The 19,995-nt window shown below is 44.6% G+C and overlaps 2 protein-coding genes across 3 annotated transcripts; one reads left to right on the top strand and one right to left on the bottom strand.

Moving 5' to 3' along the window:
• The first annotated feature begins 4,518 nt into the window (after window positions 1-4,518).
• Window positions 4,519-17,420, top strand: LOC124194308 (mucin-17-like). Its single transcript, XM_046588438.1, has 11 exons — window positions 4,519-4,671; window positions 5,791-5,969; window positions 6,050-7,900; window positions 8,007-8,439; window positions 8,510-8,827; window positions 8,888-9,499; window positions 9,566-10,483; window positions 10,548-14,018; window positions 14,082-14,142; window positions 14,214-14,434; window positions 14,501-17,420. The coding sequence occupies exons 1-11, from the start codon at window positions 4,647-4,649 to the stop codon at window positions 14,785-14,787; spliced, it is 8,376 nt and encodes a 2,791-aa protein (XP_046444394.1). The 5' UTR covers window positions 4,519-4,646; the 3' UTR covers window positions 14,788-17,420.
• Window positions 16,406-18,967, bottom strand: LOC124194309 (ethanolaminephosphotransferase 1-like). 2 transcript variants are annotated; one of them, XR_006874725.1, is made up of 10 exons: window positions 18,731-18,967; window positions 18,596-18,664; window positions 18,347-18,530; window positions 18,204-18,277; window positions 17,951-18,139; window positions 17,711-17,868; window positions 17,496-17,649; window positions 17,207-17,419; window positions 17,020-17,136; window positions 16,406-16,958 (listed from the first exon to the last, which is right to left on the bottom strand). XR_006874725.1 is itself a non-coding variant. In XM_046588439.1 (9 exons), the coding sequence occupies exons 1-9, from the start codon at window positions 18,791-18,793 to the stop codon at window positions 17,074-17,076; spliced, it is 1,167 nt and encodes a 388-aa protein (XP_046444395.1). In that variant the 5' UTR covers window positions 18,794-18,967; the 3' UTR covers window positions 16,406-17,073. The 2 variants fall into 2 exon arrangements, 1 of the variants encoding a protein (XP_046444395.1); XM_046588439.1 differs by having other exon boundaries at window positions 16,406-17,136.
• Window positions 18,968-19,995: the final 1,028 nt, after the last annotated feature.

Raw genomic sequence — 19,995 nt, 5'->3', positions numbered from 1 at the left:
GAGGCGCTTCAAAACGCGCGCCCGCCGTTTCAAATAAAAAGATTCAGTAGAGGGGGGAAGGGAGAGAAAAAGATGGGGGAAAGAAAAATCCTCCCCCCTCCCAGTGTATTGGAGCACTGTGATTGGCTCATATTTTTCCACCCCTCTGGAGATTCAGTATATATCTCACCCCACCTCTACCCACTGTCTGGTCTCATTTTTACCCTACCCCATTTCTTGAAGGGTTCCTTTGTGTGAGTCGCTCTCAATTCCACCACGTGGTGTGTTGGTGCGCCACTCAAGGGGAAAAGACTAAATACCTTTACATCTTGCCATCAACTTTAATTGACCGCTTCCGATTGCAATTTCCATGAAATCCATGGCCGAGGTCTAAAAATCCCACCAAGTCGCCTTGGAAAAATGGTATTCCCAGTAGGTAATTGAATCCTGTTTCTCTTTTAAACAAGGACTTGAATATTCATTTTTCTTTGGAAAAACAAGTTTAGACGAAGAAAGAACCCCTATGTCCACCCACTATAACCACCAGGTGGCAATTTCATTGTGGATGACGAAATTTCAACTTGTCCTTAAATTTAACTACTTTAATTTAATTCTTATTCAATCAATGACGCATAATAATCGAAAAATCGTTTGGCGTGCCAATCTCGGGAGCTTCTCCGGCCTCGTGGTTGCGTAAGTGGTTGAGAGCCATCTGGCGGCGATCGAATAAATTTCATACTTTCAACTGACCACGAGGTCGGTCATAAAATAAAAGTGAAGAAAGACCTTGTGAATTTCTCGAGATTACTGGTTTTACACACAAATTTCATCTCCTTAACAAATAATACTTTTATCTAAGCGATGGAAATGATTTCGTCAGATTTCTAACCGAAATAAGCAGAAGAGTTCCAAGTTCAGTTTTTCCCATTGTGACGAAATTATTCCCACCCTTGTCCGAAATCGTCGAAAGAGTTATCAAAAAAGCACGCGGCCTGATTTTTGAAGCATCACGTGATGACAAGAGTATCCGGCGGGATCGGAAGCTGATGTGGTGTCTTATCAAACAGAAAATAACCAGCCTCGACCCTTTCTTTGTTTAAATGACATATATTTTATAGAAGGGGGAAAGAAAAACTAACTTTTTCCTTCAAACAATCCAATCACCAAATGGGGAAAGATAAGAAAGGAGGCATTGCACACCTGCCGTGTTGTTGTATACATGTCCGCGGGATATGTGTGTATGCTTCACAGCTGCCTCACTTCTATTCTAGTACCACTGTGAAAATCCAAAACAAAAACATGACGGTCCTCTCAAATGAAAAAAATGATAATGTAATTGAGGTAGAGATTCCTCCTGCTGCCCCTCTTTGGCATATCCATCAACTCGTCGCCGCCAACATATGCGAAAGGTCAGCTTTGTTTTTTCAAATATTTTTCCTAGGAAAAATGGACCGCCCATTTTAAAAATATTGGCTGAATGAAAACAAAATGACCTGATTTGACCTCTTTTCAACCAGGTCAAACACATTTTCAAATTCAATTCCCTGGAGAATCTCAAAGAAAAATCATGTAACAGAAGCCCGTTTTGTCGTATCTTGGACGAGAATGTTAAATACTCTAGAATAGAAAACTCTATAAAGATGGCCTCGTTTAAAATCTCGTTAAATTTGTTGTTGATTTCGGCCTTTTTTTTCGGTTGAGAGGGGCTCAGAAAAACATCTTTCTTCTTCTTCTTGGATTACCAAGAGGGGAAAAAATGAAGAAGAAGAAAAATCTTTTCTTTCTTTACTTCTTTGTATGTACATGTTGAAACTCTAGTGGAGTGTGTATAGTGACCACCTGGCGCCCCCCTCCCCCCTATGTCCTTCTCTGCCCTCTATTCTTTTCGTGTGCCCAACTCCCCCCAAAGAAGAAGAAGGTTTTGTGGAGGATTTCCTGCTGCACGTTACAAAGTGGGGCCCCCATGATAACCGAAAAACATTCCAAGTTTTTATAATATTTAAGTTTTACTAGACTGAATTGTGCGTTGATGAAATCGAGTCACGTTTTTGAAACAATGCCATCTAGGGGATTGAATTACAGACGAGCGTGTGAATGTGTCACCACGTGACTGCTTTTCTCGGGAGTGAAACACTTTTGACGTAATTGGATAAATGAACGTTGTCTGGTTTCAGACATGCGGACAAGGATTTTGATAAATTTGTGTGTATACCCTTTGTTATTAAAAACATTTTTTACTCTGGTTTCTTTTATGACGGCTACTAACACAAAAAGAGTGTGACTGATCGGTAAGGGAATTGCTGTGCCGCCTCAAGGTCGAAACAGGTCGCTGATTTTTCGTTGTTTTATTATTTTAACAAGTCATCCCATCCGACGGGGGGTTTTCATTTGAGTCCCAAATGAGTCCAGCAGGCCGAATCGCCATCTTTGATACATTAAATCAAGGTTTTTCAAGCCCCAATATAGTCCAAGACCTTCTTCGTCGTCGTTCAATTAGACACTCGACGACTAATAATCCACGATGGCTTCGTTCCCAGATATACGAAAGTTTTAGGTTCAATGTCAAACCGCGAATTTTTTATTTTACCACACGAACGCAGCGTTAAGTGAAGCTGACTGGCGAACCAGCTCCATGTCCTTGATTTTTGAATCGTTTTTCTTTTGCTTCTTTTAAAAAAGTTTTTTTTTGTCATTGTTTAGCAGCTGCGCACTTCTTCTGCCAGTTTTTTTTCCCCTTGAGCTGTTGTTACGTGTATAATACACCTTTCTTCCCGCAGGGTTTCAAGGCAGGTGAGCTTAACCAACAGTGCCGGATGTGTGCGTCTTTCTCTCTCTCTGTTCTTTGTTACAGATTTAATTTTATTTCAGAAGGTGACGTCACGAAAATGATTGGTTGAGCTTTTAAATTCTACCGCTAGGTGGAACATAATTTGACGATTTATTCCAACAGTCGCCATTTTAGCATTCGTTGATTTTCTGTTACCGACTGCTACACACGTCCACCAATTTCAAGTAAGATTTCTATAGTATTTAGTCATAAGAGTATCTTATTCAAGTGAATTTTAAATCCATTTTTATATTTTACAAGTGATGTGAGTTGATCTATTGTATTTACGAAAGATTTGAATCAAGTATTTTCTGTTTTAGGATGTCGGCAAAGGCTGTTGCAACTCTCGCCAAACCCAAGATGAGGGGTCTTTTGACCGATCAAATCAAGAAGAATTTGGTTATTGCCACTGTTCTGTCCTTTGGAACCATGTTTGCCTACAAGTTTTTGGTTGCAGACAAGAGGAAGACCGCATATGCCGAGTTTTACCGGTATCTATTACAATCTATTGTTGTAGCTGCAATATTCATAACAATTATTTTTGTCATTTAGGACATACGACATTGAGAAGGAGTACAACAGGATGAAGCAAGCTGGAATTTTCACTTCTGCACGACCAGCATAAAGATGTTGAGTAAATCAGGGTGATTAGACTCTTGCTATAATGTGAATATAGATGTCAATAAAAATGAAAAATGTAGCGACAGTCTTTTCTAGATCTTGAATCACTCTAGTTTACGCTTTCTTTCAGAGTTTTTAATTATTTCATCTCTTTTAGTTCTTTACGACTGAACCCAAGTCCAAGTCAGAATGAAGCTAGGTCGAAATTTGATCACACTCTTCAAGTTTTGTACTGTTATCTTATGGATCTAGATGTATTACAAATTGGAAAAGGTAGCTTTCCCATTACACTTTGGTTGAAAGCTAAGGAATTAACAGAATCAGTAAAATGATATTCTAACAAAAATAGGTAGGCAATTCCCTTAAACTTAATATTTTGTTATAATTAATCTAGATTAAATTACAATAACTTTTCTTTTACAAAATTTAAGCACATGTACATCTAAATTTTGTATCAGTCATAGACGTAAATCGCTTTACTGTGGTAAAATCGGAAAAATCCCCGTGGTCCGCTCACGCGGAGCCAACGGCGCAAAACACTCGGGAATGCAAGCGCCTCCTACGGGTGTGTTGGGATGTAATTCGTAATAGTGAAGATGGCTCTTATTCCCGCGAAATCAACTAGCTCCGCGAAACATCTACTTTTTGCACCAATTATTTCACAAAAGGATACGTGTAATAATTACAAGGAGGGAATAGCCTTAATGAAAAGCTCTGGGATGACTGTGACTCGGATAGAACTAGAATACAAAGCGATATATATTATTTTGATTATCGATATCTTGAGCAACTTAAAATTGAAGTTCGAAAGCCTGAGAGTTACATACGTCATGTAAAACTAGCAGAATCGTCTTCAGCGCCACCTATAAATGAGAAAATAAATTTTAAGCAAAATTGTACCTTAAATTAGGGAATTTGTAAAATAATACATTTAGAATCCATGAAAAAGCCACATCAACAGACATGAAAACGAATGAGCAATAAATAATAACAATTCAACGTTCAACAAAATTCCAATTTCGCTTAGCGGTGGCGCTGCCATCCATTCCAACCAAAGCTCCACCTATCGCCAGTCGGACTCGTCAGTTTTGTTGGCTCCAAGTTCCAGGCTTTGTGTATCAAGAAGGCTATGTGAAATAATATGTTGGCTAGGCCAAGATGGCGGATATAGTGTGTTTTCATCCTTTTTGTCGATGGAGTATATCAGACCATTAAGATTATGCCGGATTGTTTTAACCCCCCAGGTGAGTGATTGTTGTCTTCAAATAGAACGACGTGTACAGTGTCATCGTGTTGGAATATGTCAAGTTAGTGACCTCCAGTAGCCACAGTCCCGAGTGCCCTACGCTACCCAACACTCAAACACTGAAGAAGTTCGGAATTTCCCATTGGATTGGCGTGTGTTTCTCTCTGTTTGTGAATTGTGTGTTGAAACCTCCTGGATTCGTCGTTTCTCATTTTTCCCAGTCGAAAATTTCATTGATTAGGGATGTTTGGTTCATCATCGTTTGATGTTGTGCATTTTATGAGTCGTCGATGGACCCAAATGTTGTCAAAGTGGGGTGGAAAGAGAGAGTCGGCTCGCATGTTTTTGCTTTTGGCTGCTTGACTCGCGTCAGGGCTTCTATAGGGCAGCAGCAGCGCCACCACCACCACACCTTTGCGTTTCGTTCGCATTTTCACAACACAATTTTCAAACTAAATGAATTCATCTTCTCGCCAATTATCAGACTATCGCAAATTTCACTCTCGTCTCTTGCCGTGGGCTCGCGTACAGACGCCAAGTTCTAGGCAATACATCGCAATCAGCATAAAGAAATGGGCCCTTGTTCGGAACAAAAGAGATCCCCAATCTAGTGTGGCTTGGCCATTTTATCTCGCCTAATATAATATTCGCTTTGAATGGATCGTGCTTGATGGGGAAAAGCGCGCGTAAAATATTCTGAAGACAATCATCCAAGCGAATCAATTGTTACGTAGTGGTCAGTGATTGCGCCTCTATTTTTCCCCATTTTATTTTTTGGCGGGGTAGCGGTGGTGTTGGTGGTCACAAGTGTCGCCTTGTACACAGTCTGGACCAGACGAAAGTGCTCTTCACTAATAACAAAGGGAGACCATGGGAACGGGTCTTCCCTCGAAAACTCATTCGCTCTCCTTTCAAAGTTTGGCACATTGAATCGTTGAGGTGATAGGACACAATAGTGGAAAAATCGTGCAACAAAGAATCAAGACCAGTTCATTATTGCGATTGCTCGTTAGCGACGACACCGTTAACGATGTGATGTTGGAGATTGAATGATGAGTTGTGATCATGTTTGATAATGTGCTAAAGTCCAGCTTGTTTGGTGTCATGTGCATTTCAGAGTGTGAAGAGAACCGCCAGCTGCGGGTCCAGCGCCGAGTGGAGCCGTGGAACTCCTCGGTGCGGGTTACCTTCACCTTGCCCAGGGAGGCGGCCGTCCGGCTCCGCCAGCTGGCTCAGGTGGGCGATGCAGCGCTCAGAGAATTAGGAATATTATCCGTGCAGCTGGATGGCGATCAGGTATGAAAAAAACTAGACGAATTTTTTAAATAACCGACAATAACAAATCGTTTTTTTTTTTTCAAATTGAAATTTCCCAGGTCATTTCTTTGACGATCGCCGGTCGATATGAAACTCAAGAGATTGTTTTCCGGACCGAGCCAGCAGCAGCAGCAGCAGCAGCCACAAATGCATCAGCTGCTACTGCAGTCAACGGAGCTGGAGGAAATAGTGTTTCGCCTTTAACCGGGCAACCAGTGGTGTCGACGACGACTTCCTCCTCAGCGAGTGTAACAGAATTATTGGCGCAAGTCACCTCTACCGGAGCCGTTGTCTCCAACGGCCTAGTGACTCCTTCTCAGGGTAGTGCTGCCTGTGCCAGTGTCCCCTTGCCGACTGACGTGAATGTCGGCAATAACAGCAACTTCCAGCAGCCAGTGGCCGCTGCTATCGTGTCCTCCTCGAACTCGTCAACAGGAGCGTTCCGCAGTCCCAATGTGGTTGCACCAGGCAGTCAGCCGATCCCTTATTTGCAACAACATCAGAGACCTGTTCTAGGAGGAGGAGGAGGAGCCAGTGCGGTCGTGCAATCCAATGCCGGACAACTCAACATCAATCCCAATGCGGCCATCGGTCATCATCCGAGCAGTGGAATCGGAAGTGGTGGTGGTGGTGGTATTGTTGGTGGGAGTGTTGTGGGGCCCCGTGCCCAGCCAGTCTATGCGGGCCCCTACCCATTCGCCAGTATGACCCATGCCGCTCAATCAATGCTTGGTCAGACCGGCCAGCCGTCCTCCTCCTTCTCTTCTACGTCATCGTCATCATCCACTTCTACTTCTTGTTCTCCTTCTAGCGCCATCACCACCATGTCTCAAACAATACCCAGAACGGGACGGCCTCCTACGACAATGACGGCCAATACAATCAACCATTCGGCTGTAACGTCTGGCCCGCCTCCTCCAACACTTACAGCTTCGTCTTCTTCATCGTCGTCACCTTCTCCGCTACAAGTTCTGTCAAGTGCCTTGCACCCCGTCACTATGAAATCCGCCGAACCCTTTGCCGCTCCTGCTGCTGTTGTTTTCTCTTCGCCCACTACTATGCAAGTCGGAGGAATCAATGCACTTTCGTCTGCCCAGCACTTCCAGTCGAATCCACAACAACAGCCGTTCCCTAGCAGCAGCAGCAGCACGTCTTCACCTACATCTAATCCGACTGTTGTTAGGACAACAACGGTGGCAATGAACCAGCAAATACCATCGTCAGTTCCTTCTGGATCGTCAAATGTTAATTTCCAATCGGTTCCCATCACGACGGTATCGAGTCCGCTTTTAGTCAACCTTTTGCAGCAGCAGCAGCAGCAACAACAACAACAACAGTTGCAGCAGCAGCAACAACAGCAGCAGCAGCAGCAGCAGCAGCAGCCCAGGAACACTATGTCAAATAGAAGTGGGTCACCCGGTACAGTAGGAATAGCTAACAGCACCACTTCGGTGAGTTCAAGTGATTCGGTGATGGAATCCAATCCAGGAGAAGCATTGGAGAAGGTCAGACAACAAAAGCAACTCCAGATGGTGACAGGAGGGGGCGGTCGTCCGGTAAGCCGCACGCACAACTCGCCACTTTCATCATCTCCAGCGGCCTCACCTTACCACGTCTCATCTTCTTCTCCCAATTCCCCGGCCGGAACCGGAGCGTCGGCGGTGGTGGCCAACTCTGCCGCCGTCAACACCGTCGCTTCAGTGGAAACCAACCTAACTCTGGCCGCCTCAGTCACGGTGCTTAATGTTCGGACAGGTGCACCACTCAACTCCCACACAGCACTCAGCAGCTTGACCCCAGCGATTGCTCCTTCAACAAATCCTTCGGCGGTGGTTGCCACCCCTGCTCCTGTTGTCGTCCCAGTTTCTCTACCGTCGTCGACTCCCATGGAAACAGGAGAAGCCCACCAGGTTTGTTTATTTATTTATTTTTTATTCCAATGTATTAGGATATAAAAATGGATATTTTTGTTTTTTTCCCTGTCTATTATTTAACGACCGTGTTTTGTTTCCTCAGACGGACAGATTGAACCAGCCTATCGTTGTCCAGCAGCAGCAACAACAGCCGATGGCGGTCCGTCCGTCTGGAGTTGCTCCTACGGTTGCTGGAGTTCGAATGCCCACAATGACCCGAGCTCCCGGGCCTGGATCTCTCGGCGTCAATCGCCATTTGGCGCCAACGACGACCACAGCAACGACGACAACAGCAGCAGCAGCAATTCCTCCAACATCAACAACACCACCTGGCATCGTTGCTGGCTCTCCTGCCAATGCTGTTTCTGCCTCTTCGTCTTTATCCTCTTCAATCCGGTCGTTGCCACCATCCGCTGTCCCCCCGCCACCTTATCCCGGCCTCAGGCCCAATCTTCACCATGTGGTCAATCACAACAATCGACTGCCGGTCATTCCTGGTGGAGCCACCGTCACTGCTGTACCTGCTACCGTTGCCGGTAAGATTATTTACTAAAGCATATTTGAACTGGATGGTAATTTCAATTCATTTGTTCCTTCCTTATTCAGCGTCCATTTCCTCATCGTCCGTGACTTCGTCTAATGTGAGTGCCAACCTGCTCGATGGAATGGTGTGTGTCAACGACACATACATGTTGCCTGGAAGGAACAATCTGTCTATCACTGTCGTCAGCGATCCTCAAAGGAACGCCTCTACCACCATTCAGCGTGTTGGCGGAACAACCCCGACTCCACCGCAAGCAATTACGGGGACGCCCTCTGCACCAGGAGTCGCAACCAACAACTCCAATCCGACAGCCATCACCATTTCGAGGACGGCTTCTGAAATGGAGAAGCAAAAGCAATTACTTATCAATCCACTCACGGGTAAGTCTTTATTTAAGAGTTTAATTAATAGCAGTTGATAATAACGACGTTCAATCTTAGGCCATTTAGAGCCGAGTCCTAGCGAAAGCTCCGACAGTGAGGTGGAGGTGACCAAAGATTTGGAAATGTCGCTGGAAAATTCTTTGTTGATGCAGTCGCTACTGGATCCCACATCCCCCACCTTCCTCGATCGGCCTCTACCTGATTGCCTTTTCAGTGACGATGACACGGAGAAATTGTCGACGGCCAACGACAAACCGGAGCCGTGCGAGCTGTCGTCCAAACCCAATCGTACAACAACAGCAACAATAACTAACCAACCGATTGTGGCAGCCGCTGTCTGCAAGGAACAATCCTTATCGGGAACCAAAGAAACGGGCGAAGGCATTAAATTGCGGTTGAAATTAGAAAAGAGCGAATCCAATTACGTTGCCTTTGTCAATTTGCCGGCACTGAAATCCTCGTCGAGTTTGGATCCTGCAGCCATCGCACCAACTTCTCTTTCCAACAGCGGTGGAAACAGTCCAGCCACTGAGCCAAAAGTCCCGCCTCTTCACATTTCCCTCAAAGGTCGCAATTTGGCCGTTTTGAACAGTCCGAAGAAGGACATCAAACGGAAAAAGTCGAGGAGTCGACACGAATCAGCCGAAGAGGATGAATTATTCCACAGAGGTAACTAAAATTGCATTGTCATGTCGATTCAATTTTTTGTAACACAACATTTCTTGTGCTAATTAGGTGAAAAGAAGAGCGTCAAGCGAAAGCGGTCGCAACAACTAACGCCCAGTTATGCGGATGGAAGCGACGAGAGAGGAGACGAACAGCAGGAGGATCCTCGCTCGGTCGAAGATATCGAATCCGATTCCAAGCCCAAAGTGAAAACGAAAATGGAAGTGGACCCTGAATCCATCCCCATCATCGTGTGTGAACCTGCTCCGCCATCCGATATGGACAAAATGATGGACCCCAAGTTGTTTTTGGTCAATAACCACAAGGTGTTGTTGGAGGAGGACAACGAATCCATGGACATGACGGAGAATGCCGCCGTAACACCAGTGAAATCAGAGGAGGATCGAGTCAAATCGGAGGAGACGACGGTTGCCGTCGAGTCGGATGCTCCGGAATCGTGTGGGGAAGGAGGAGTCAACACCTTAGTGGACACTCTTAGTGCAATAGTGAATCACGTAACAACAGATGGTGATGAAGTGGTCATGTCAGACAACTCGCGGACAGAACAGAAAGTGTGTCCTGATGATTTGGACGTTGAAATGACGCCATCGGGCGAGGATGTGACTATGAAGCCAGTGCCATCATCACCTGTCGTTCCCGAACTCGTCTTCACCTCGACTTCTTCCATTCTTAGTTCAAATAGTCTAACCGTCCACCAAGTGACCGATCCCAGTTCGCCATTGTCTCCACCTCTCGAATTACCCGTGGCCAGTCCGACCGTCCAGCAGTCCCAACAACTACCAGAGCCGCAACAACAGCTAACCGCTTTACTACCTAAAGAGAACGATGAGCACGTTGCATCCATCATTCCGGTAAGCGAGGAAAAGACGCAACGAACAGAACAGGCGCTGATGTCATCCATAGTCAAACCCAAGTGCGAAGTGGAAGATGCAATTAACGACGTCAAGCGGGATGACTTTTTTACTGGTAACTATTATTATAAATGTTTTAATTATTTTATGAAATTAATTTATTCGTGGCCCATTCGCAGAACCAGTGGATCAAGAAGGTTTAAGTGCTCGTCTAATTAAGAACGAATTAGAGGCGACGATTTTGCGGACGAAAATGAGCTCCAACGACCTGCACAAGCTGAGCTTATTGAACAACGTCCACAGGAAGAGCAATGCAATGGTCCCGTCGGAACAACAATCGGTGCTTATTGCCAACATGAGTACGACTGCGACGACTATCAAAACTGAAGTGACGCTAGTTGAAGGAGTTCCGTCTCCTGACGTGACAGCACCTGACGTAGGATCGCTGGAAAAGACGAGCGGCGAAATCATTCCCAGGGAAGTAATCATAGATTCTCCAACGGCCAAAAATGAAGTCGTCGTTATGGTGGCCACTTCGGAAAACCGGAATAACGGGGGAGGTGAAGATACTGGTAACACTCAAGGAGAGGATTCTGGTATCGAGTCGTTGGATGCCTTGTCCGAGAAGAGTCCCAATCAAGGGGAGAGTCCGCCGCGAAGGGAAGACAAAGATTATTCCTCATCCAATTCAACTGAGCAGCGGCAAGTTCGCCAGCCCTCACCGTTGGCTTCCATTCAGGCTAAGCCAGCTTCACCACTACCTCCTCCGTCCGCGATCGAGTCCGCTAAAGCAATCAGTCCGCTTCCAGCTACGACAACACCACAGACAAATCTAATCTCAGACGTAAGCGAAACACCGGCTGCGTTTGCCGGTTCGATCGAGGTCGAACAACAACAAGAGGAACCTGCCGCCCGTTCTCCTCATCCGGTAGAATCTATGACTATCCACCCGTCTCCCTCGGCGGAAGTCACCACCACACCAAAGTCTCCCCAGTTATCATCTTGCCGAGAGGAAACAGAAGAGCCGACAGCAGTTTCTTCTTGTTCTTCACCTTCACGTCTCTCTCAAGTGGAGGATTCGTCTTTACGAGCCCTGATTTCATCACCAGTACCACCACCTTCATCCGATACTAGCGCAACTGATTCAACTGAAGTAATTCCAGTCAGCGACGCGAAGCTCCCATCGGATCCAGTCATTGCAGCCGTCACATCACCCTCGCAAGTTCCTACGACGAACGTCTGTTTCAGTCCTCCTCATTCTCCCCTTTCTACACGACCTACATCTCCGGCATCACTTGCAGTTTCTGCTGAAGATCATCCGACTTCACCGTTGAAGGAATGCACACCATCGCACACTGCGGATGATTGCTTAAAGAAAGAAATATCCAGCTGTTCGCCTGCCATTTCTTCTCCGTTAGCCACTCCGCCGTCGAGTGAAATGACCGAGAGCGATTTACCACCATCCGCTCCGCTTCTCCCCAATAAGACGGAAGAGGTGTTGTCGATCCCAGTAACGGACGACAGCATTGCAACGGAATCGGTGACGATGAATGCAAACGTTTCTGTTGGAGAAGAGAAAGAAGAATCGGTAGCCACCAGCAGTCCAGTCGAAGATGAGAAACCAGTGAATACGGACGAGGCGGTTGAATCTACGGAGAAAACAGAGGATGATAAACGACCCATTCCCAGTGAAGTCATTGCGGTGGCAGTGACGAAACCCAAAAGCCCTGTTGTCCAAGCGGAAGAAAAATTCTCTTTGAATAATTCCTCTTCGATACCATCGCCAGAACAACTGAAGACTTCGTCGGTTTCCAAGGCGATTCATTTGCCACCAACCGTTGAGAAATTAGAAGAAAACTGTTCTTCCAATTCCAACTCGTCGCCATCGCCGGAATCTCTGAGCAATTCGAGCTCGTCGTCAGCCAGTAGTCCGGTCAGCGTAGAGCCCAAGATGACGGTCACCTCTAAAGAGGAGGAATCGCCTTCGTCATCCACCGCAAACGTCGTCGTCGTAGAGGCCAGCACCTCAGGATCTCAACAACCAAAAATTGGCATCATCGCCAACTGCCATGCCGAAAAACGAGCGACAGAACAGCAGCAACCAGCCGAATCGCCCAAAGCTCCTCCACCTCCGACGAGCTATGTCCTGTTTTCATCCAACAGTGGCACGGGCGGAGTTGGAACCAACTCGATCGCTTTGTCGTCCAAGTCGATGGTGACGATCGCCTCGTCTGGGGCTGGCGGAACAAATCGGATAAGTTCGGCTTCGGGTCTCTTTGCCATGACATCCGGGTCTAAAATGGTCCCCATCCGGTTGGTGACGATACCTAAAGGAATGGATCTTTCTTCAGCTACGTCACGATCCGGTCCCGGCCAGGGCGGTCCTGTCAAAATTCTCGTCTCAAAAGTGTCGCCTGGCAAAGTTCATGGAACACCCATGTCGGCGGTGATGATGAAATCCATTGTTCCAGCAGCTCCTACGATCGCCCTGTCTACCTCCTCCTCCACCGTGTCGTTGACTGGAGGGGTCACAACCATAACAACTCTTCCAGCCACAGCAGCAGCAGCATTTGCCACAGCAGTCTCATCCATTCCAGTTTCCTCATCAGCTCCTCCTGCACGAACCCTTTCAATAACAACGTCTACTCCCTCTCAACTGGTCACGACCGTGGCTGTGGAACTGGTGAAGAAAGAAGCCAAAGAACCTCCTCCTCCAACAACCATTCGTATGCCACCAGCACTGCCAACACCCTTAGCAGAAGTAGAAGCAATAACAACTCCAGTAAAAGATAAGGAAGAAGAGAAAGCGTCTGCCAGCAGGAACGAGAAGGAGACGACGGCGAACAACAGTGTCAGCAAAGATCAGATGGACTCTGCTACGCCTGTCGACGGAGAAGAGGAACGTGGCCAATCTCAGCCGCAGTCGCCATTTCATGGCTTCCCGTCATTGAATGCCACTCCGGAAGAATTGATGAATGATAGCGCAAGTACTAGCAGCAGCTTAGGCTCAGAGTCTGGCCGCTCGGATACGGGAACATCTCATCATTCTGAACTCAAAAATGAAGAGGACCTCGAGGACGACGACACGGCTGGATCGGAAGGATCGATTCCTGCCAGTCCAGCACCCGCCCTTCAACCCGTACCGTTTCACGAGCATCCCGTGACGGATGCTTTGACGATTGAAATTCCACCCAACGCTCCTGAAACGATGACGAGGAGCACTCGTTCGGGAACTAGGATCATCAGTCCGGAGATTAGACGCAGCAGTCCACGGCAGCAAAGTCCGGCCGAAGAAAACAAGCAGGTCGCCAGCATTTCATCAACAACGGCGTCAGCCGTGGCTCGTAAGAGCTCGCGAAGGAAGCGCAACGATTCGGGTTCTAGTTGCACTTCCGATCCGCCGAGTAGTGGCGATAGGCAAACACCGACGACAATGGATCAAGCCGATGGATCGGCTAATCTTTCGACAAGACCTAACAAGCGAAAATGTTCAGAGAATGCCAGCGAAATGATCAAGTTGTGCATGGGACTTGAAGATACTCCGCGTAAAGCAGTGAGCAGCAACAACGACAGCAGCGCCCCTCTGACGGCCAGAAAACAACAGCGACAGGGAAGCATCGATGATCCCGCCTCTATTCTCTTGAAGAGACGTAAGTTTCGTGTTTCCATCAACTCATTTTCACGTTAGTTTCACTTTCAATCGGTCGTTTTAGATGATAACTCGGACGATGATGCATTGACGGACCTTCCAAACAAAATACCTCGACCCAACAGGTAAAAACTAGTCGATTTTCCCATTGTTGTCTCAAGTTTATTGTTAACAAAATTTTTAATATTATATCAAGGGTCGCTATCCGCAATTCAAAGAAGAACTCTGTCAAAGTAATGTTGAAAGAAACGGCCTCTCCGATCACAAACAACTTCCCTAGATCAACAACGCCTCCGACAATGTCAACGACGAGACGTTCGGGTCGACACGTCGGTGGTGTAGCACTTCGAGGGTCTTCAACGGCCATTGAAAACAACGGAACCGTCCGAAGAAAAACGAGGAGTAGCGCCGCATTAGGTTTATTTAAACACATTTGAGATTCAATCGATAGAAGCAAGTGACAACGATCATTTTCTTTTATAGCTGCGCCTGAATCGGACGTCGAAATTGACGGTCCACTGGCAACGGTGGAACAGACGACGTCGACGATCACCACGACGACTACAACTACTGGAACGGGAACAACTAATACAATATTGACTCCTGATCTTCCGGCCTCTGAATCCGCAGCTGCTGCTACAGCGGCAGCCATTTTAGCTCCTCAGCCTGGTCCAGCCGCCGTCCTGAGTGGACCGTGCTCTGCCACAACTGCTGGACCGTTGACTTCGGTCAACAACAAACGGCGTAGAGTGTCACGAGATAGCCGGTGATGAATACAAACGGTGGGCAGGAGGGAAGACTTAGACAATTTGTGTACGCGTGTGTGTGCGCGCCTGCCTGCCCGTCCGCCCGCCCGCTTTTGTATATTCATTGTACATAAAGAAGTTACTTCACAGACCAGAAAACAAGTTGCGGAATAGGAAAGCTTCCCAACAGCACCACACCACCCATCACCCCCTCCCCCCTCGCCAGCCAATCCCCCTATAATAACGGAATGATCCATTTGAAATTATTACTAAAAAAACAAAAAAAACACAAAAAACCAAACAAAAAATGTATGGGAACGGTTTCGATGATGAAGCCGATGAATTGTTGAAAAATTTGAAAGAAACTTGTTCTCTCACTTTTTATGTTGAACTCCACCTGCCGTTGCCTTTTTTACGATTTTTTTCTGAAATAATAATTGATCTTTTTTTTACAACAAGAATTCAAATAGAAGCCACAACCCAGGGGGGAGGGGGGAAAAGCCTGAACAATCCGTGCAAACTTAGTCAAACGACGAGAGCATATGTTTTGTTTAGCGAGAAAAGAAAAAATCGCAAAAAAAAGTTGGGCTGCTGTCCCGACCCCCCATTTATGCAGTGGGAAGTGTGTCTGTGTGTGTTTGTCTATACATATAACTAAATACCCGTCATCTCAGCCGTTTGTGTGTGTGTGTATGCTTCTGCGCGTTTCAATGGATCAAGTTCAAAAAGTGTGCGTCGTTGTTGACATTTTGGTGGATCGTGCAATTCTATTGGACAAAAGTGAAATCAAGTGAAATTTTTTAATCCTCTTCGAACCAGCCGTTTCGTCGTTTATCTCCCACTCCACCCCCTGTCGATTTTTACACACACTCTTTATTCACTTTTTTTTTTAAAGAAAAATTATTGTCTGAAAAATTCGTTTGATTTTTTAAAATCTGTTCCCTTCCCTCCGTCACACATTTTTTTGGTGAATAGAAATCGTTCAAAAACTGCGTGCGGGATCCATAATCACACATGAAAAGTGAAAACATTCAATTCGAAACTACCTACACTTTGTTTGTTGTGACATACTCTTTTACTTTCTTCTCGGAAAATTTCTCAGTAAAAAGAAGAAAAATGACCTTATTTCGTTGATAAATCTTTTCTTTATTTTACTGACTATGTAGCCCTTATTTTCACCTTGTTTTTCTTCTTCCCCCTTAACTGTCATCAAGTTGTTGTACATAGTGTGTGTAGAATGAAAATTTTCACCCTTTCATTTACAATTTTGTTGTGTTTTGTTTCCTGTTTTGTTCGGCTCCCTTTTCCGTTTGATCCTCCTGATCGTGTAAGTGTATGCGTGTGTGAGTGAGCGATTCCATCTGCCCCCACCACTCCCTTCATTGACTGTTATACCACAGCTTTTTTTTTAATTGGGAAATTCCGAAATGATGATAAAAATTATGCAGTCTTGTTGCCACTAAAAGAAAACGTTGGTATCTCTGAATTACTTTCAAGGCCAGGTATTGCCGACATATGACAACATGCGAGGGTTGCACAACTGGAGTCACACTAATAAGGGACACTAAAAGATTCAGGTTATTATTAAGAAACGAAAGACGCATTTGTCTTGGTTCAAGCCGATCATTTTTCGCTTTGATTGTTGGTTTTGTCTTTTTTTAATAACAAAAGTGGATTCCTGCACTAGAAATTTTACACACAAAAAGTTGGATTTCGTGATTAGGTAGGACACACAAATTATGAAGTCAAGTTTCATTGGATGGCATAAACAACACAAAATTAAATGTAGGTGCTGATGCTGGGAAAGGAGGTGTTGGACAAGGTGACAAGTCATATGACTATGTTAATCAAGAAAAAAGGAAATAAAGACGGTGGGGGCTTTGTTAACCGGGCGCTCACAAACACAAACTATGCCACTTTTTAAATTATTATTTTACTTGATATTTCCGAGGGACAGCACTTGCTGGATAGAATAACCATCTGCTTAAAAATAACCCAATCTACCCCATAGCAATCTATGTATCAATATCTCAAACCCAAACGGATATTTAACGGAAGACAAGGAGAAACATAAACCCTCCTACCTTCTTCTTGTCAACTAATTGCACCGATGATAAACAAAATCAATTAGAACCCAGTAAAACACATAGATTTCTCCTCTCTCTCTCTCTGTTATTCGCGAATAGTAGCACAACCTAAAAAAGCAGGCCGGTGTTTCTCTGTCTTCTTAATCAAAAGTCATTTGTTTTCTCATACCGCGTAGAGTGGGCCACATAGAAGCAGAGACTAGCAAGCACTGTCGGCTAAAAGTCAATCTTTCCTTTGCTTCAGTCGGAAGCACCAAATATTGAGATGTCTGCACATTTGGCGTACCTGAATTACATTTCAAAAAGGGTTAAAATTTTAAAAATTCACTTCACTTAACTAAACATTAACAACTTACAAGGCAGACACCGTAGTGCACGTGAGCAAGGAAAGTGAAGGCCGTCAACGAGTAAAGAATGGGCAGTTCTAGATGCCACGAACTGGGCAACAATAGGGCAGAAGCGACGGCGACACCCACTGGAATCAACAACCAGTTGAAAATTTCGCATCGAGTGTTACTCATCTGGGCGACGATCAATTGGCAGCAAATGTTGGAAAACACGATACCAACCTGTCATAGCATTACAGTTGGCCACCACCTTACGTCAAGTATTGTCAATGAAGTCAAATAATTGCAATAAACCAACCATAAAAGTATAGCAGCGTGGGTCGGCCTCCAAGATATTTGTAGGCGAAGCCAAAACCCATAAGGTGGTCATCGAGAAAAACATGAAGGGACACACGAGCGGACGCATACCTTCCCAAAAGGTGCGATTCTTGCCCGTTCCATCGCGATGGGCTCTAAAGGATTAAAAAACAAATGAAGAACGAAATAAGGGGAGAGATTACAATCGAATTTTACCTGTACATGTTGTAGAAAGTAACTGGCAGACTAGTTAGAAGAGACCCACCCCACATCATCAATTCGAAACACGCTCCGGCGGTGATGCCACCTGGCAATGTGAATTTCCAAAACTCGTAACCAGCAGAAAATGTAACCAAATAAATGATCAACGTGCACTGGGGTTGGTCAAATCATATTTTGGGTTAATGATCGAGTCGTCTTCACTGAACAAAATGATGAAACTGCATGATAATTTACCAGTTGGGACACATCATATCCCCAAGGTAGAAATAAGACGCCGGTATTGTACTTTTCCCAGTGAGATGATAAGAATGTGAAGAGCACATTAATTAGGCAGAAGTACAGCCTAAGAACTGATATGGTATGCTCCACTCTTCCAAATACAGAATACAAAACTGCAGGTATAAAGAAAGAAGTCCAAGAATCCTGCAATGATAAAATCATTATATAGTTTTGTAGAATACAAAATATACATTTTTTAAGAGCTTACCAATCCATGGTCAAATAGTTCTCCTAAAGGTGTGCTGCTCTGTGTCTTTCTGGCTTGTTTACCATCAATTCCATCTTTAGAACAGTGTCATAGATAAGATAACAAACTAATGCTATTAATACATGGGTGCAGTGTTTACTTACCTAGAGTGTGTGCAAGAAAGTGATTAATGGCACAGACTAACCAAACCCAATTGGGTATGTGAGAGTGTCCTTCTGATGAGGCATAGTAATAGTAGTCATAATAGCCAAGCATTACCCAATTGCCAGCTGTGAACAAAAACCCAACAAATGTCAATAGGTTTGGGGCCACCCATTCTGGGCAGATCTACAGACAAACCGATGAAAATATTTAAGACAAAATTCAATGACAAATGTTGATGGATGACATACTTTGACGACTGCATTCCAGAACGGGTGCATAACCCATTTGCTGAGGGGGCTGTTGTCTACTGCACTGTACTGCGATGAGTTAAAAGTACAAAATTAGAACACAAAACCATGGTTATCTGATCCAATAAAACTGACCTTGTAATTGTCGAATCCGTCGAGATGTTCCTTTCTGAGGTAATTTCTTTCCAAAAAACCCATTTTGAAGATAATGTTAACGTGTGTCCTAAATTAGTTTAAAATTGCGGTCGTAACAACATGTAGAAAAAGGGGGGAAACACAAGTTAGAAGGTGAAAAGAAGAAAAAACTCGAAAAAAACTCGCGAACGCCCCTCCGCACTCCGCAGTGCGCACAATCAGAAGATAGCAGACGAAAAATTATCGGGATCAGTGTTGCCAACTACTTTTTGGCGTTTTCCCGGTTAAGTCTTTAAAAAAATCCCGGAACGATCCCGGTTTCAGATTTTTCTCAAAAATCCCGGAAATTGTTGAGAAAAATCCCGGTTTTTTTTTAAATCAATATAAATGCTGTTTTTGCTGTTTTTTTGAACGATTTTAACACTTGCTTGTATTGTTTTTAATCGTCCGCACAACTTAACAAAATGAAAATTCAGTTCTTCAGTCAGCAAGTCTAATTTAGAAATAAAAGAATCATTAGAAAGAAAATGATGCATAATGATCGAAAAAAAATTCCAAAAGTTCTTGCTGCACAGTTTAAAAACTATCATTACTTTAAATAGACTGTTCATTTCGACATTTCCTCATCTAGGAATTAAAGGGGATCACTATCATGCCTTGAAGATTGCAGGCCCAGTCCAATTAATTCTGGTGACTATGATCGTCTGTCGACTATTGAATCTGATTCTGATAGTCAGTTAGGCACGTTAATAACAAAGGTATGCAACGACACCTATTGGGTATTGATAAGGTCTTCATAAAACTATAGGAAAAAAGGATTTGAAGTGTAAAAACATATCGATTTTACGATTTATCCCAGAATTTATTGTGTAATTTACAAAAAAAATTTATTCGGCAAAATTCCCGGAGAAAACCCGGTTTTGGTCGAATCCCGGCATTTCTCCGGTTGCCACTCAAAAAACCCGGAAACCGGGATAAATCCCGGCTAGTTGGCAACACTGATCGGGATGAGTGGAGTGTGGAATCGATTTAAATTATGGATTTTTTTTTAACCGATCAACTGGGCCTATTTATACAACGAGTGTATTTTTTTTGGCAAAAAAAATGCTCACATCATAATATATATGAGAACAATAATAATTATTATTTCAAAAATCAAATTCGATTTTTTTTCGATTCCCGCGTGGCATGGATTGGCAGGGGAGAACACCCTCTATTGGCGAAAATATGAAACATAATTAAAATTTGATAAGTTATCTCCGTTG

This window comes from Daphnia pulex, chromosome 5 (assembly GCF_021134715.1).
Source record: "Daphnia pulex isolate KAP4 chromosome 5, ASM2113471v1".
NCBI lineage: Eukaryota > Metazoa > Arthropoda > Branchiopoda > Diplostraca > Daphniidae > Daphnia > Daphnia pulex.
Note: the sequence above shows the minus strand (reverse complement) of the source record. Positions and strands in the feature narration are given on the sequence as shown.